The 17,891-nt window shown below is 35.7% G+C and overlaps 3 protein-coding genes across 4 annotated transcripts; 2 read left to right on the forward strand and 1 right to left on the reverse strand.

Annotated features, from left to right (window-relative positions):
* LOC109717340 lies at nucleotides 3,978-9,551 on the forward strand. The gene is made up of 3 exons (XM_020243072.1): nucleotides 3,978-4,134; nucleotides 4,218-4,815; nucleotides 5,718-9,551. Exons 1-3 carry the CDS (start codon nucleotides 4,103-4,105, stop codon nucleotides 8,595-8,597), a joined length of 3,510 nt encoding a protein of 1,169 aa, XP_020098661.1. The 5' UTR covers nucleotides 3,978-4,102; the 3' UTR covers nucleotides 8,598-9,551.
* Nucleotides 10,561-12,135, forward strand: LOC109717342 (HVA22-like protein f). The gene is made up of 5 exons (XM_020243076.1): nucleotides 10,561-10,882; nucleotides 11,001-11,027; nucleotides 11,314-11,436; nucleotides 11,515-11,761; nucleotides 11,924-12,135. Exons 1-5 carry the CDS (start codon nucleotides 10,836-10,838, stop codon nucleotides 11,948-11,950), a joined length of 471 nt encoding a protein of 156 aa, XP_020098665.1. The 5' UTR covers nucleotides 10,561-10,835; the 3' UTR covers nucleotides 11,951-12,135.
* On the reverse strand, nucleotides 12,221-15,889 carry LOC109717341 (GDSL esterase/lipase At5g45670-like). 2 transcript variants are annotated; one of them, XM_020243075.1, is made up of 5 exons: nucleotides 15,538-15,889; nucleotides 15,251-15,375; nucleotides 13,582-13,827; nucleotides 12,942-13,155; nucleotides 12,221-12,708 (listed from the first exon to the last, which is right to left on the reverse strand). In XM_020243075.1, the coding sequence occupies exons 1-5, from the start codon at nucleotides 15,803-15,805 to the stop codon at nucleotides 12,485-12,487; spliced, it is 1,077 nt and encodes a 358-aa protein (XP_020098664.1). In that variant the 5' UTR covers nucleotides 15,806-15,889; the 3' UTR covers nucleotides 12,221-12,484. The 2 variants fall into 2 exon arrangements, with proteins under 2 accessions (XP_020098664.1, XP_020098662.1); XM_020243073.1 differs by having other exon boundaries at nucleotides 12,903-13,155; nucleotides 15,538-15,887.

Genomic DNA, 17,891 nt, shown 5'->3' on the forward strand with positions numbered 1-17,891 from the left:
TATTCTTCTTATACTACGTGATAAATCAATCAAATTTTTTTAATTAGAAATCCTGATGTGTAAATAATCCGTAAAGATGCATTAAAAAAAAAAAAAAATCTATACTCACTTTATCTGAAGAACAACAGTATTAATTATTAACCAAAGTATTTAGGGAACTCTGCTTATTATTTACTAAATGGGATTAGGTTGAATAAATCTTAAACCTATTTACAGATACACTAGGAAAACGTCACTTTCCTGGAAAAATCTGCTTCGTTTTGATCCTAAATTAGGAATCTCTCTCCCCACCTTTCAATTCAATACTAAATGGTCTACTCCGGGCAGGAAAATTGTATTAATCAGCAACAGTCTCTTTCATGGTACCACATCATTCGTCCAATCACGTGCCAAGACGCGGATACGTGGGCCCCACCCCCCCCCAATTGTTCGTACGCGTTTAAAATCCGGGCTCCCTTACCAATCCTCCGTCCGATCATTGTACCCGGATCTCCACCGTACGATGCCCGTTGCATCTAGATTCGTGTCCTCGCGGGTGCGCATCGCACCCGCACCCGCACCCGCACCCGCACCCGCACCGCACCACATGACCACGCCATCACGCCGCGCCAATGGACACGGTAATGATGAAGGGGCATATTTATGACGTCACCGTTTCGTCAGCAGATTACTGTGCTGAACATTGCCACGTGTACCCTTATGCGCATCCTCATCTTTTCCCAAATTCAAATTCCAATACAAGGGGGTGCAGTGCATATTTTAGAATATATATATATATATATATATATATATATATATATATATATATATATATATATAGTCCAGCTACTATATTCTTTTATTTTTTGTTACTGTTCATTCACTCCCATTCAACAGTTCAAATTTAATTTTTTTTAAATTGTGACCTGCAATATCATGTCACTTTAGGAGAGGTATCGGTTACCAGGTACCTAAAAAAATGATATTTTTGTCTTTTAATATGTGAGCAATTTAGTCATTTTATCTCTACTATATTATCAAAATTTTTATTTTCTTTTTGTTTTTTTTTCTCTCTTTATCTTTCCTCTCATATTTGGCATTTCAAATAAGAAAATTTTCAAATTATTTGACAACAAGAACGTGAGATTATTTTGTGGACCAACTATGGATTTTGTCTATATCCATCTTGAATCCGACCCGAATCATATATAAATTTTAATATTATATTCAAATTTATTTTTTAAAATTTTAAATTTAATATAAAATATTTTAAAATATGGTAAAAAGAAATATTCAGGTTCTAGTCTTCAGGTTTGGGTTATAATAATTGTTTCGGGTTCTAGTCTTCAGGTTTCGGGTTCTATTCTAAGAATAAATTTGAATTATATCCTATATTTCTAATCAATTATCCACATTAAATTTTTTAAATAGCGATAAACGATTAATATCTAAATTAGAAAAAATTCTTAAATTTTTTTAAACATATTAAATATGTTGAATTTAAATATTTGCCCACATTAATTTTTTTAAAATTAGTAATACAAAATTAATATCTAAGATGAATTCATAATTTTGTTAAACATATAAAATATGTTAAATTTAAATATTTACCAACATTACAAATTTTTTTGAATAATGATACAAAATTAATGTCTAAAGTAGAGCAATTCTAAATTTTTTTAACATATTAAATACATTTAATTTATAATTTTTTTACCTACATTCAAATTTTTTAAAAATAAGTGATACAAAATTAATGTCTAAACTACAGGAATTTAAAAATTTTCTTAAACATATTAAGTTTGTTGAATTAAAATATTTATCAACATGACAAATTTTTTAAATAGTAATACAAAATTCCTCTAATTGGAATTTAAATTTTTTAATTTTAAATATTTAATATTTAATATTTAAATTCAATGTATTTAGAAATAGAACTATTTCTAAAATTCCTATAATTTAAATTAATGCCTAAATTTTAGAAACACTAAAATTTCTAAACTAAATGCGTAAATTAATGCCTAATTAATGTCTAAATTAGGGTAATCAATCAATTTTCTAAATTAGTGCAAATTAATTCATAAATTTAGGATATCAATTAAAAGTTTCTTTGAATGTTGTATAGTTGAAATACCGAAATAACCTCGAATGATGTAACCCTTTTACCTGCTAAATGTTTAAATTACATCTTTACTCTCTATTAATCAACGGTTAAGATCTATTTTAATTTTTTAATAATAAAGTACCGAATCATTTCTCATATATATTATCTGTATACTCTCGTATCAAATGCATATATCTTACATCTAAGTCATCTAAGTGCTTTTATTTTTTATTTACCCTATTATTTGTTTTTATTACTTGAAGAGCAAAAAAAATTTATAATTTTCAGGCTACGTAAGTTATAAGATTTATATTTATGTGCAAGTGTACAAGTATTATTTATTAAAAGCAAATTCTACTTTATTGATTGATCTGAGGGTGCGTTTGGTTTACATTATGAAAGATTACTAGGAATAAAAGATATCCGAGAATCTTATTTCTATTCATACTATTATTAAGAATGTGGAATTTCTGTGTTTGGTTCGCACGGTAATATTAATTAGCCATGTTATTTAATATTACAAAAAATATACAATTAATTTATTTATTTATTTAATTAATTTTAGATAATGTTACCAAAAATTTCAACATCTTTTTAGAAAAAAGGAAGAGAGAGTATAAGTTAGAGAGAGAGAGCATAATTAAAAAAAAAGAAAGAAAAATATAGTCGAAATTAGAGGGAGTGAGAGAGTTGAAATTTTAGAAAGAGAGAGAGAGAAAGCTTAGTTTAGAGAGAGAAAAAAAAAGTTGAATTTTAGAGAGAAAAATAAGTTTAGAGAGAGATATAAGGTTAGAGTGTAAAGAAAAATAATATCAATTAGCCGGCGGGTAGGAAGAAAGAAAGAGATTAGATATATTATGATTACCCCAATCCATTAATATGAGGATACCCACCCTCCCTCAAGGGAATGAGATTAGTACTTTGGGGTGAATCTTATTCCCAAGTGAATCTAATATTACCAACTAGATTACTTAGTGCGTTTAGCCAAACACCGTTATATTTTTTATTCACATTGGATTACTAGTAATCTTTAAAAGATAGCGCGAACCAAACGCACCCTGAGTGTAATAAATAGATGTTTTTAAATCACATTGATTATAAAATGGTACACAGACATTACAGCATTGTGTTTTAATAGGTGAGGCAGGACAAATGCTATAAAGTCACCAAAAATAAGATATATCTGTCTCATAATCGCTCAATTGCATTATTATACATAACTTAAATAAAATTGCATAAATTTTACATTATCTTTATTATTTATCTAATATTGTTAAAATTTTTAAATTTTTTTATTACTTGAAAGCTAAAACTAGCTCCTATGTCTTCCTTCTTTTCAATACGTGAAAATTTAACAAAAATAAAAAGTGTATAATAGTTTTTTCTTTAATAATTTGGTGAAGTTTGAGTGAGACATATCTTTTATTACTCCTTTAGAGCTGGAACTTGTATAATTTAATTAGGTCTTTGTTTGAATGCATAAGCATATTATTATTCAGTGTATTTTTTAATTTGTTGAGAATATTTTAGCAGTTGAAAAAAAAAAATATGAAAAAGTATCTAAAACAAATACTATTTTTATAATCTTATAAGCAGAATAAAATATTTATTTATTATGACATAATAAAATATTTTTATAATTTAGGCCTTGTTTGATGTTGAAGTACATTGGTAAGCAAACTGTTATAAAAGTATAGGATGTTATTATATTATATATATAATAATATGAAAAAGGAAATTTGTTTAACCATGCAAGTCACTTTCCAACATTAATAAGAGGGGGGGCAAGCAAGCGGCAGAAATAACGAGGCTCTCTAAAAGCGGGAAAATAGAAAGAGAAATTGAAGCATCGACCGACTACTTACTGCTCACTGCCCCTGCTGGTGGATGGTGGTCTCTCTCTCTCTCTCTCTCTCCGTCTTTTTCTTACTATTTTTTTCCCCTCTCTCTCTCTCTCTCTCTCTCTCTTCTTCCTGCTTCGAGAGCTCGAGAGATTCTCTCTCCTCTCTCCTTCTAGCCATGGCGATGGCGTTCGAGGGCTTCTCCATACGGTAAGGATCGCATACTACTCTCTCTCTTTTTCTCTCTCTCTCTCTCGCATCCGGTTGTTGATCCAATATATGGGGTTTCACAGAGAGTACGCGGCGAAGATGAGGAGCGTGGACGAGAGCAAATGCTGGCCCTTCGACGGGGACGGGGACGAGAGGGGGCTGCCGCCGATGCCGGCGAGGAAGTTCCGGTGGTGGTGCGACGAGCTCGCCGCCTTGGGATCGGGGGCGCGGGGGGCGGCGCCGGAGGTGGAGGAGGAGGGGAGGGCGCAGGGGAGGCCGAGCTCGGCGCGGGCGAAGCAGCGGGCTCCGAAGAAGCGGTCGATCGTGGAGCTCTTCGCGGTGGCGCCGCAGATCGAGGCCGTGGGAGACGAGACCGATGGGAGCGATGGAGAGGGTCGCGGCTGCGAGGGGGAAGAGGAAGAGGAAGAGGAAGAGGAGGGAGGAGGAGGAGAAGCGAACGAAAGAGGAGGAGGAGGTGGCGGCGGTGGTGGTTCGTGTGGCGGAGGCGAAGGCCACGGTTGCGATGAGAGGGTTTCCGAGGTGGTGAGGAAGAGGAAGGAGAGGAGGAAAGGAGATGGGAAGGGGGAGAAGATGATGAGAAAGAAGAGTTGGATGAAGATTAGGAACAGGAAGAATAAGAAGAAGCAACGGCTCCAGATCAAAATCTGCATAGCTAAAAAGGTATACACGATCTAAGTTTTTGGTTCTCTACATATATACGTAGTTGCTATTTGCTTTTCTCCCTTTCGTTCGTTTATTACAAGTATAGCTGCTAATTTAGTTACTCCTAAGTAGCTTTCATCCGTGAAATTCGGGTTTGTAGGCTGCTGAAATTTCTTTGTATTACTGTTCAAATTACAAGTTTTTATATGGTATTGAAGAGGTTGTTCTTGTGACTCAAAACCACACCATTAGAGCAATAGTAAAAAGATTGTGATTATTTTTGTCCCTTAAGAGACATTTTCCCTAAAACGAAGGAATGATTCCAATTTATTCTCTTTGATGCGAAGAGTCCTCCTTAGGTAGGTTTGATGGAAAACAAGACTAAACATTGTTCCTCTTTTCTTAAAACCTGTAATAAATTAATGAACGAAAAGGTACATATCCCTCGTTATAATGTCTGGCCTAAACTAGGAGTCTACTGTTCTAATTATGTTTCGAACTAAGTCAGGAGTGTAGAAGTTGCAGTTGATAACCAGAGCCACAGTGGTTGGCTTATATAGTTTTTACGTAGTTAGCGATTGCTTGAACATTTGAGTGACCTGTGTTATCCGAATATAGTAGGTGCTCATTAAGGATTACCTACTTAAGAGACACCTTATCGTAAATGTTCGGTGCTGTGTTGGGCCTTCGTATCTTAATCGTTGCATGCAATGACACACAGTTGGAGTACTGAGTTTTTGTTCATGAAGTACTTGATTAAACTTCATTAATCTCTTCTCAGAGGTTTATTATGGACGAAGGACAATTATTGCATTTGCCAACTAAACAATCAGTCAAGTACAACTCCATAAGGGCTTATCTAAGAAACAGGTCTTACTGATATGTGAAACTGTAACATTATATGTCGTTTTCTGCTGCAGGAAAAAATGCGCAAGCCAAAACTATCACCTCCTCTTGATATTTCTCATTTACTTCAAGACACACTGTATAAGAAATTGTTCAAAAAATCTATCAGCAGTTCCATTCATACCCAAAAAAAGAAACCACAATTACTCAAAGATCTATTTCAGAAACAGAATATAAGGAAAATTCAGAATACCAAGTCAGCTATCAAGAATCAGAAGGCAGAACCAAAGGATGTTCCTGTTCATAGCATTCTCAAAAAGAAAAAAAGGAGCTCTTCTGTGAAAAAAGCAGATCTAATTGACAACATGGAGGATGGCTATTCCAAAAAACCTTGCCTCGAAGTGAAAAAGCATGTCACTTTTTCAGGCAAAGATGACATATTTGGTAATAGCAAGAGCCCTTCTTCCAATGAGTTGTCTCACTTGGAAAGCCCCGGTAAAATATCCTCAGATGTCTCGGCTGCATCAAAAACTAGAGATGAGGCAACTGACCAGGGTGATAAACTTCCTTCTACTACTGAGAAGGCTCAGATGGCTAATGAAACTGGAATAGATGTTGCATCAGAGGTCGTGGTGAGGGAGGTTAGTTCTATCCCAGAAAAGACACAGCCAAATGATGCTTACTCTCATAAAAATAACTGTCTTGACAAAAGGAAGACATTCTTGGGTGAATCTGTTGACCTGAATCATGCCGTGCAGAGCTCTAGCACTTTGAATTGTTTGAACTTTGGCACTTCAACTTCCTCATCTAGTCGCCTGTACTCTGACGAAGTACCTGCTTTAAATTCTTATACTAAAGAAGGATCAAAATCTGGTGCTGGAATTCATGCACAAGAATGCTTTCATTTGACTTTAGATGGTAGACAATTGATGCCTCTACCTATTAGTTCGAGGTCTGAGACAAGTTCATGGGTCATAACCAGTAATGTGATCTCACAACCTTCAGCAACTGGGAAAGAAAGAGGCTCATTTGGTACAGCAAAAATGAACACTTGCGCCCATATAATGAGCAGCATCTCCTCCTCAACAGGATCAAACAAGTCTCTGGATACAATTCTAAGTACCGAGCGTATGTCTTCTTGTAGGAGCTTTTGCTTCAATGATGATTATGTTGGTCTTCCTCTGAACTCACAAGGAGAACTTATCAGGATGAATTCAAAGGGCCACTTTGATCATAGTGAGCTCTTTAAACAGCAGGACACACGAAAAGGTTCTTCTGGTACTTTTTCTGTTCCGAATCTTGTTAAGTGTAAAAATATCTTGGATCGTACAAGTGCGAGAAGGAAGAAATCTGGTGAACCATTGTATAATACAGAGCATTTTAGATGGTATCCAGAATTTCAGTATTCTCCTGGTGCACCAGTAACATCGGGAGTAGGTTTTGTGCAGTTGCCTGACTTCAGAAGAATGGGAGTTAAAAGTAAAGGACAGTTTGGACAATATCCAATGGATGTCTCTTGCAATGGGTGCATGGAACGTGTTTGTCAAGCTCAAAACTTGAGCAGTGGTCAGAAGTTTCAAATAGATGGTTATTTGGGCCAGGAGATTCAGCATTCAGCCCAACCAACAATGCGTTTGATGGGTAAAACTGTTGCAGTTGGTAAAAGCAGTGAAGAGTGCAGAGACTTAGATGATGGAAGGATATGGACTGACAAGGAAATCATAGCTGAAGAGTGTCACCCTGGAAGAATGAACAATAAAGAGTTTCCATATCTAATGACCCAAAAAGAAGTTCCATCAAGCATGTATCGTGCTCCAGCTGTCGAACTAAGGTTTGATCACGTGCATTTTGATAATCAACCACAAAGGATATCGAGAAGTCACGTTTCTTCATCCTTTGGAAACCCTACCAGACTGAACAATTATAGTCAGTCTACTCATCAGTCAATGCTGAATAACTCCATGACCTCCTTGAATTCGGTAACAAGGTACGAGGAATTGGGGCATCGGGCACCATTTCTTGAAACCTATCCTCAAGATGTTAATCAGAGCGTGCTGCTGAATTCTACCCACTGCAAACACAGCCAGAGCCTTTTATTTAGTACTTCATCAACTTCTGATCCATATAAGAAGTACAAGAGTTTCGTAGAAACATCATCTGCTCAATCTTCATCGTGTTTTCCACAATGGCTGATAAATTCAGATCTGCAGAAGAGATCTCAGAAATCCTCTTTCTTATCTTTTTCTGATCCCCCTAATGTTCATCATCCATATTCTGTCACTACGACAAACCTCCCTTGCTTATCTTCGGGATACCCCCCATCAGTTGTCTCTTTTCCTGCCTATGATACCTACAATCATCGGCCCAGCGGCTTTAGTCCGTTAGTTTACCCTTCTTATATCCAATCCTATCCTGCTGCCAGACCTAATTATTCAGTCAGTTCTGCCAATAGAAGCAAATTGAAGAGCAGGAATGAAATGAAATCTAAGTTTACCTTGAATGACTTGGATAATACTAACAGAAGTAACAAAAGGCCTGCCGCTGAGGATGATGAGTTATTTAGACCTGCAAAGAAGCCTCATCTCACACTGCAGGAGGATCTGAATGGGCCAGTGGGGCTGAGGGAAAAAGAACAATTAAATAGTCATACTCCAAATGGTACAGGTACTGAAGAAAAGTTTGATTCTCATACTAAGAATGGTGAAATTTGCCCTCAGTCTCTGAACGATGGCAAAAATGAAACAGGAAATGCCGGGGTCTCAAGTCTTGATTGTGTGAGAAGATCGGGGCCTCTGAAATTGAGTGCAGGAGCAAAACACGTACTGAAACCAAGTCAAAACACGGATCTGGACAATTCTAGGCCAATTCATTCAACTATACCATTTCCTGTTGGGACCAGTTGTAATACTGTTCCCGTGCCACAGAACAAGGCGACAAAAATTTACAGATTCTAGTTGGACCTGACCCCATTCAACAGAGGTTTCTGAATGGCGGTTCTTCAGCTGTGGCACTTTCATAATGACTATCTCTGCATGAACACAGATTTTTGGTGAATGGAATCACTTAAAGTGAAGGAGATATATTGGTTTCTTTTGTGGGTAAAATGGTTATTCGAGTATGTATGACATTGTATTTTATGAGTATCCACGTAAGGGCTTTTTCATGTGACTGTTGCAAGAGTATTTGCAACTTCACGATAAGGTATGCAAATCTACTAATTTCTTTATAGTAAGCATAACTATATCTTCTAAGTTGTCTCAGTAAGTTGATGTACATATCTATCATTTGTGTACTTGTGTATATCTGTCTAGCAATCTATATGCCATATATACATCTCTAGTATGATAGGAGTTTGGCATCTTGACATTCGCCACACAGTGAGACAGTCCCTGCTCTTATAAGGAGCTACAATTTGTCCTTGATTCTCTCTCTCCTAAGCAGGTTAGTCAGGGTAAATAGAAAGATCAAGTCACATATATTTCTCTTTAGATGTTATTCTTTCAGTGTACTTGCTGATCTCTAACATTAGATTACATCTTTTGAGCTTGACATATATAAGAAACTGCAACCATTGAATTTTGATCTGGCTTTTCATGCTATGGTGCAACAAAGTTGTAATTCATTTGTTGTGTCTGATGCCTATCACGATGTATTTTTTTTCATTTATATAATTTGATTTTTTCTTTCTGCTCTTTTTGATAATGTTTACATAACTTGTCACATGTTTGAATGAATGGCTGAGGTGCTTCTGTTACAACACTAAAGCAGACACTATTGTATATTTTCTTATAATTACTTGTAATACTTTGGTGCTACTTGTCCGTCTATGGTTAAATCTGAGTTGTAACTTGTAAGTTGCTTTACTGTTGTGATTTTCAAAGCATTCGAGTGAATACTGTTTTGGCTTATAGACATTGTTGTCATCTCTTCTTGATGGCTAAAATGTTGATTTTGGGGGGTTACTTGAAGCGTCATTTTTTGTGTTCTCTTCTGTTTCTGCTATAAATGCTTCTATTCTGATTCTTTTCCCTCGACTACAGAAATACGCTTGTTCTTTCATTTTCACGACGGCATGCTTCAATGAGACATCTCATCCTCAACAAAAAAAAAAAAAGAGTACTATTCACTGCATCTCCAAATAGCAATTGAGAAGTGATTTGCGTTGATTGATTTGGTTCGATTGCTTCTTAAAAAAAATCGTGCTACCCATAACTTCTTATTTTCCCAAAATTCTTTTTTTCTTTTCTAAGTAGTGTTTTTTTTTCTCTTCCTCTCTTTTTGTGTGTGAGAGCTAGTTATCATCTGGAAATGTAGCCTCGTTCTCGACTGGCGAGTTTAGATAGATACACCGGCAGGGCATTTTGGCTGAGCGTGAATAGCTTTCAGCAATGGATTGTGTCAAATTAGTCCTGGCCCGAACCAGACATACTATGTCTACTCGTAACGTCTGGTCGATCCGTCTGGTCAGTGTGTTGGGTTCAATCGTGTCACTTACGTGGTTCTATTATGCTGTATTGGCCCTCTCGTATCTAATTAGTCAACCTATTGTCGCTCCATTCACTCCCAACACTTGCTTCCGGAACAAACTGCTGTTAGAAGAGTAAAGTTCATGTCTCATTTGTGTAGGACATGAATCCAAATCCGGCGAACTACCGACATATAGACTGTGAACACAAACCATCAGCAGTGATTGCAGGACACGATCAGCCTAACTGGTGGTTGAGTCGGGCTTTCGCCTTTAGATAAATGACAGTTGGTTTCTGTGCACTGGGTCGGCAAAGAATCTTTCACACAACAGCCTCAGGCTCCAACACATACAAATAAACCAGAAATTTTGGTAAGTTTTTTATATTACTCCCTCACCCACCAAAACAGGTTTTTCAACTATTAAAACTTATCATTTCTCTGATGCGCTCTATGGGCCAGGTCCACACAATAACAAAATTCTGAGCAAGGGGGAAGAGGGATCTAGTGCTTCCTCACCTTTGAACTCTATTCTTCCTTTCCTTGGCCATTCAGTAAAGAAGAAGTTAACCAGTATCTACAAGAATGCTTTTCTTGCTGAACTCGAAATTCCAAAAGCACTTTTATAAAAGCCATGAAAGCTGCATTGTCTCCCTTGCCTTGTTTCTTAACAACCAACCACCACATTTAAGTGTGCACGTTAGAAAGAAGCAATTGGTGAAAAATTCATGGGTGTTCTAGGAACCCTAGCTAGGCATCTTGATGCACTCATTGGGTAAGAACACAGGCTCTGTTCATAACATATTAACATGTACAATTGAAGTTTCTTTTCTATTGATGCTTTTGGTGCTAACTCAAAAGTTTTTTTTTTACTTCCCTAATCTGCGGACCAGCCCGGGATTGATGCTGCTTTATCCTTTGTAAGTAATAGAGTCCTATCATTTCTTTCTACGAAGTGTTGTTTTACTCTTATGTAGTTGGTTTATCAAATACAGATAGTTTAACACGGACAAAAAGTAATAGTTTTACAAAAACTGATCTTAACCTCACGGCTCTACGAAATCTCTGGGCTTCTGCTTGCCAAATAGCCGATTCTCAAAAATTTCCTTTTCAAATAGAGAAGTTATTCTGAAAGCCAAGCGAAACAGATACTCGCACAAAAGAAACAATATTTAAATTTACTAATCAGGATTTTTTGATGATCAGATATGCATCGATGCGAGCAATAGAGAGCCCTTCACCTCTGGATGATCAGCAATGGCTTACATACTGGGTCTTGTACTCCTTGATCACCCTCTTTGAGCTAACTTTTTGGAAAGTTCTACAATGGTAATTAATTCAAATTGGAACCTTGAAAACTTAGATAAATAAATCGACTAACTGCGATTAACCATTCATTAATGTTAGGTTTCCTCTGTGGCCCTACATGAAGCTTGTTTTCTGTTGCTGGTTGGTGCTGCCCATCTTCAACGGGGCGGCGTATATTTATGAGAATTATGTAAGGAAGTATGTCAAGATAGGAGGCTATGTGAGCCCCAACTATGGTGAGAGGGAGAGAAGGGTGTTGCAGATGATGAGCCTCGACTCGAGGAAGGCGGCAGAGCGATATATCGAGACTCACGGGCTAGAAGCCTTCGAGAGAGTCATCCAGGCGGTAAGAGACGCGAAATTTTCTTTCTTTTGTTATTTTTTTTTGGTGAGAGTCTGGAGCTTAGCCTCTCCACGTAGGATTCGAATTCAGGACTATCGGGATTTTGTTTTCGATAAAGCATACATTGTCTTGGTATTGCGCTTACGCCAAATTCGTCTGGTGCAGGCTCTGACGGAAGCAAAGAAGAACTAAAGCTTACTAGCTAATCAAACAAGGATGTTCCGTGATCTGAAAATATGTCGAGTGGAGAATCAATCAAATTGCAATTACTGTGTATCATTACGTAAATGGAGTATTCCACAGTTTCTCAGATACGAAAACTATCTACTAAATCTGTAATCACTGCAAGGATCTATCTTAAATTCTCATCTTGCTATTGTGTTTCATGCAAAGAATTTCTGGTGCTAGGAACATCACCCACAGTAGTAAATATCATCCAACACTCAATCAGATAGATCACACTGGAGCAAAGAAAATGCAGATTCAAAAATTTCCCAGAGTTCAGCAAATTTTGTGAGCACAATGAAAGAAGAAGAGTCAAAGTGTTTTATTTGACTCACTGCAATAACAAAACACAAACAAAAGAGAACAGAACACAAATTTTCCTACCCAAAGTAAGCTAAGGCAAAATGCAGAGAGACACGTAGTTCCAAAAGTGCACATACAGAAGAAGATGGCTATTCTTGTTTGAAAAAGAATGGTTTTCTTACGACCACCAATCGCGAGTTAGATCTGAGCGAGACGAAGAATATCAATCGGATAAGCGTCGGACGACGACTGAGCACTGTAAGATTGCTTTCCGATGATTATATTTGTGGCTTCGGTCGGATGAAAAGCATCCCAGAATAAGTACTCATCCCTATTTTGGCATGGTGTTTGATAAGGTAGACATGTTACTTGGCCATTGTTCCTTCCTACTCCACAGCATCCTCTGTTGGTCACCTTTAAACCTGTTGAAAACAATTCAAAATTTTCACACATCTCATTCATTACCTAGATATGCAATTCTTTTCTGACAAGTACATATGTAGATGTGCAATTTACTGTTACTATATATAAACCACATGAAGAAAAATATGCTAATTATATAACTGGCATGAGAAATTTAAAAATTGACACACAAAAATTTTTTAAAAAATTGTACCATTAGCTGCAGGGTTCATCAGAATATCTCCGAACATACCGTACGCATTAATGTACGTGAAATGCGCACCAGCTAACTTGTTGAATTCATCGACCAACGAGATCAGGTTCTGGTTAAATATTTGGATCGCGCTGTTGATCCTGTTGACGCAGGTGACGCCGTTCGAGCTATGCTGAGCCAACTCATTTGGGCTGCACCCAACCTGGCCAACTCCGATCAGAACCACCTTCCTCGCGCCGTAGTTGTACATAATCTAACAACAGTAAAACATATATGAGAAAGAAAGAAAAAGAAAAGCAACACAATATTGAAAATGTGAAGGCATATTTAGAGATTAATCTTAGATCATGATATTAACATACCCCTCTTTATTGTAGACAAATTGAACTGACTAAATCTGGCTCAATCTAATCAGAAAATAATACCCACCCTATTTTTAACTAACTTTTAAAATATTATTATTCCTGTACTTTATATTTTATAAAATAAAAAGCTTAAAAACTTCGAAAACATACGACACGAAAGTGAGCCTTGCATGATCCATCTTATCATACATCAAATAAAGGGTTCAAAAGTATTTTTAAGTGCAAAACTAAAGGATCAAACTGCAATACTTTTAACCAAAAAAAAAAAAAGGAAAAAGGGAAAAAGAAAAAAGAGAAGCATTAATTAGACTCACCCTTAGTTGTTGTGAATATTGTTGGGCGAGGACATCAGCGTATTGTTGGGGATTGTATTGTCGACTGGTGGAGTAAAAAGCGGGCATAAAATAATTGTTGAGGTAATCGTTGCTCCCCATCCCCACATAGAATATACATTTGCTGAGGTAATTTGCAGCGGAGTCCTCGTCTCCCAGAATATTTACAACGCTCTGTACAGCTGCTTGGTAATTTTGCACTTGACCCCCGAAGCTTATCCGACCACCCTATTTTGGAAAAAAGAAAAAAAAAAATAAAAATAAAGTAAGCTCGTGATGTTTACATGGAAAAGTTGGTGAAATTATTTCTGAGAGGTAATTTTGTGGATTTTTTTACAAAATAACTCTCAAAAATTTTATAATTTATAAAATAATCCTGCAAAATTTATATTTGGCGAACTAATACTCTCTTTGCCACGTAGAATTTTTTTTTCAAAACGCGGTGAATCGTTCACCGTATTCTTTTATACCTTTTAAAGACGGTGAATCGTTCATCGCATTCTTTCGCCGTCTTTATAAAAATGATGAATCATTTGTCATCTTTAAGGAAAAAATTTCAACATGACTCCTATATGGCGAAAAATGGTTAGTTTGCAAATTTTTTTTTATAGGGTTATTTATTCAATTAGAAAATTTTATAGGATTATTTTGAAAATAAGTCCTGATTTTGTCGTAGAAGGTTCGTATACGGGCTGCATTATTATTTTTTTTTTTGCATTAATTTTGTTTTACAGAAAACAGGCTAAAAAGACAACACATGCTTTTCGAAAGCACTAGTTTAATTGTGGAGGAAAAAAAAGAATAAAACCCACCTGAATTTTAATGTAATTTGAAAAAAAAAATATTGTAATGATTCAACTCATGATCCACTAGCAATAACACTCTAGGTCTAAATCACCGGCCCAAAATACTTAAATCTAATTATTATTACTAGTGTTCATGATCAGTACAAAATAACTTAGCCGAGACTCATTTCATACTTTCGGCTGGTGGTTGCCTGATTGGCTCTGTTATCAAATATAACGATCCGACCCACTAAAAATAATAACTTATTGGACCTAAATTATCAATCCAAAATATTTAAGTCCATATATTATTACTAGTGTCTATGATTTCTTATATACCTAATCATAGTCTCATTTTCAAATATTTATATTTACCATTTTTTCAAACTTTCAAAATACGCTAAGCAACTATTTTATTTTTAAATTTGAATAAAAGTTTCAAATTATTTGAAAATTTGTATTAATTGAGATTTGTTTCCTTTCCTTTAGTTAGTAAATAAAATATGGTAAAAACATACCGAACTTACTTAAACTATAGAGCACTTAATTTGAGTCGTCTATCCAACTTTTAAAATTGTTTAATTTTACTACTAAATCTAAATCTTTCAATTTATTTGACTTGAGAAAGTCAATAATAGTTTCACTTTAAAATTTAAATTAATTTCTTACTTTTATAAATTTATAATTGTAAGAACTATATGAAATATACTAATTTAGTCTGTATAGATAAGCGATATATTTAAACTTTAAAATTAAAATATTATTGAGTGACTCAAATTAAATAAATTAAGAGATTAAATTGTACAATTAAAATTTTCGCTAGTTCATGATAAAATGTACAATTTTATCATAAAATGTATACGTACCAGTTGTTGACCCGTTTCTTCCCGGATTCCTGCAGCAGCGGATGCGAAATTGACACCACTCAGAAGCTCGTTGCCACTTGCGCTCGCAAATGGTGGTGTGTAGTTGTCAAACCCCAACAGTTTAGCTACAAACAATGACAACAAAACCTTCAATACAACCTTTTCCCTATTTTCCACACCACCACGACGACGACCACGACGACGATGATAATAATAACTACGTGCAACCAAACAGCGGCTAAATTTATATTTATATATATGCTGAATATGTAGCATGCGTTACCGACCGATAACGTCAACTGTGGTCATGCCGTTGCTGAACCTTCCGGAGGGGCCGCCGGGGAAATCGATCCCGTATGGCGGATAGTTTGCGCGCGCCAACGACGCGATGTCATTGTTGTTGCCATTGTCCACCAGCGAGTCGCCGAATATAAAGAAGCAGGGCACCTGTGGGGCCGACCGGGCCGGGCGGGGGGCCGTGAACGAGATCAGAGCCAAGAAATGCACCCAACAACACAACCTCACCGCAATCCGTTTCAGCTCAATGCGAGCCATTTATAAGTGAGAAAGAGTGGAAGCTGTAAAACAAGGGAATGAGAGGGAGGGGTGGGGAAGTGAAAACTACACTTGGGGTGGGGGTTTATATATATTGGGTGGGGAAGTGAAAACTACACTTGGGGTGGGGGTTTATATATATAGAATAGAGTTACTATGCTAGAAGCATAAAGGATCTGGTGCTTTCGATTTTTTGGCTCTTAGATTAGTCTCTTTAATTATTTCTAATATTTGGATTAATACTATTATCCTGTGGGGACCACTCAATTCTAGAGATACTATTCAACTTTAGAGGGACCGCAATTATTCCAACCGTATAATTTTTGATCAAATAGTCAAAAAATTAAAAATATCAAATCCTTCGTACTTCCGATAGCATAATAAATCTACACTATATATATATATATATATATATATATATATATATATATAGTGACATAGTGTGAATGGTTTGTGGGGGGTGTAGTAAATGGTCAAATGAGGAGACCGGGATGGGGGTTTCGGTTGGGGCAGTGAATGACTGGGTACAATATTATCCTCTCCGGGATTTTTTTTTTTCTTTTTAAGAAAGGATTTTTCGAGACATACTTACTGTTGTATTTTATTTGATAAAAAGATTATTTGTGTCATTATAACATGATTATTTCTTCTGTAAGGGGTTGTTTGATAAAGTAGTACAAGAAAAGTGTTAATAGAACAAAACTATATTAAATTCTCATTTAAGTCTCTCCTCGTATTATAAGTATCGAACTCTTCAATTTTTATCATGTACTCTGCTGAGATTAACTGTAACAATACACAATTCTCTTTCACGGTGAGTTTGAAACGTTAAAAGACCTTCATCGACGATCTCAATGACCATGACTCAACTCTCATGTGCCGGAACAAATCACATTTGAAAAAAAAATTTAATGTAACTTACTTTTTTGGAGAAAAAAATAACATGCTATTGGCTTTATTTATTTTTTTAAAAATAAATTTAGCTGAAAATAAAAAATAATTAATTTAAATTTAAGAATTCGAATACTAACTACTAAACTTTTATTACTTGCACTAGAAACGAACGATAGTATAACTTATTTATTTTTATGATTTAATTTTCCGCTGCGTCCTACGAGCAGTGTGATTGCGCCGATCAATATATGTTAGGGTTGAGCCCATGGGGTGTGGTCCTACATGCATTTATTTGCTACGCGGGGAAGTCGTGGAGGGATATTATTACTACTACTGTGTAATTAAACGCGTGGGTGACCAAACACGCCACTTTATCTCTTCCGGAAAATTGTGGACATGTGAAGGAAATTAATTGCTAAAATTTCTGGAGCTCTTTAAAAAATTCGTATTATGAAAGTAAAAGTAACATATTTAAATATTAATTATATAAAATTTAAATTCTAATGTGTGTTTAAATTTAGCGCTCGTGGCTCAACACTTCGAAGTAATTATGGATTAGAGGTACATTTTGCTTTTAATCTTTTATTTTAGCGAGGTTGTCCTTTCCCATGCATAACTCTTGTTTATTAAATGGTCACGGTTATAGATTGGGATCCTCTTGTCATTTGTTTATTTGCACACAATAAATAACCGCACCACAAAATCCACTCTACATTGATGTAGTGGAATTTACTCTTTTTTTTTTTTTTATTTTTTCTCAATAGCACATTGGACACTCCAGTGACTGAAAAAGTGACCAAATTCCTCTCTGTGATGCTATCATGTATGTCCTTGTACTGTTGTACATAGATACGCTCATATCGTACTTCCATGCACATAAATAAATCTCTCAATATCTAGTTACAATTTTTAATTTTATCTTTTTAGAAAAAAATAGCATTCTATATACTTTATTTTTTAAAAAATATAAATTTAATTAAAAATATAAAATAATTAGATTTCCAACTTAAAAATCTTGAATTCTAACGCTCAAATTTATTTTTGTCATGTACGTTTAGTACAGTATCTTATTACAATCATTAGTACTAGTAATTTATGATCTTGTACTGAATCCTAGTAACCATTTATGATTTGACAATTGTTATGGTCATGATTTCACAAATGGCATGTGACTGGTGCTAAGATGTATTGT

The sequence above is a fragment of the Ananas comosus genome, linkage group 11 (genome assembly GCF_001540865.1).
Source record: "Ananas comosus cultivar F153 linkage group 11, ASM154086v1, whole genome shotgun sequence".
NCBI lineage: Eukaryota > Viridiplantae > Streptophyta > Magnoliopsida > Poales > Bromeliaceae > Ananas > Ananas comosus.

Bases quoted from the DNA above. Each gene is read 5' to 3' on its own strand.
- LOC109717340 (XM_020243072.1), top strand. From the start codon at position 4,103: ATGGCGATGGCGTTCGAGGGCTTCTCCATACG. The intron at 4,135-4,217 runs GTAAGGATCGCA...GGGGTTTCACAG, and splicing joins TTCGAGGGCTTCTCCATACG to AGAGTACGCGGCGAAGATGA. The intron at 4,816-5,717 runs GTATACACGATC...TTTCTGCTGCAG, and splicing joins AAATCTGCATAGCTAAAAAG to GAAAAAATGCGCAAGCCAAA.
- LOC109717341 (XM_020243073.1), bottom strand. From the start codon at position 15,805: ATGGCTCGCATTGAGCTGAAACGGATTGCGGTGAGGTTGTGTTGTTGG. The intron at 15,376-15,537 runs GTCGGTAACGCA...CATTGTTTGTAG, and splicing joins GACCACAGTTGACGTTATCG to CTAAACTGTTGGGGTTTGAC. The intron at 13,156-13,581 runs GTGAGTCTAATT...TACTGTTGTTAG, and splicing joins AATATTCACAACAACTAAGG to ATTATGTACAACTACGGCGC.
- LOC109717342 (XM_020243076.1), top strand. From the start codon at position 10,836: ATGGGTGTTCTAGGAACCCTAGCTAGGCATCTTGATGCACTCATTGG. The intron at 11,028-11,313 runs GTAAGTAATAGA...TTTGATGATCAG, and splicing joins TTGATGCTGCTTTATCCTTT to ATATGCATCGATGCGAGCAA. The intron at 11,437-11,514 runs GTAATTAATTCA...CATTAATGTTAG, and splicing joins TTTTGGAAAGTTCTACAATG to GTTTCCTCTGTGGCCCTACA.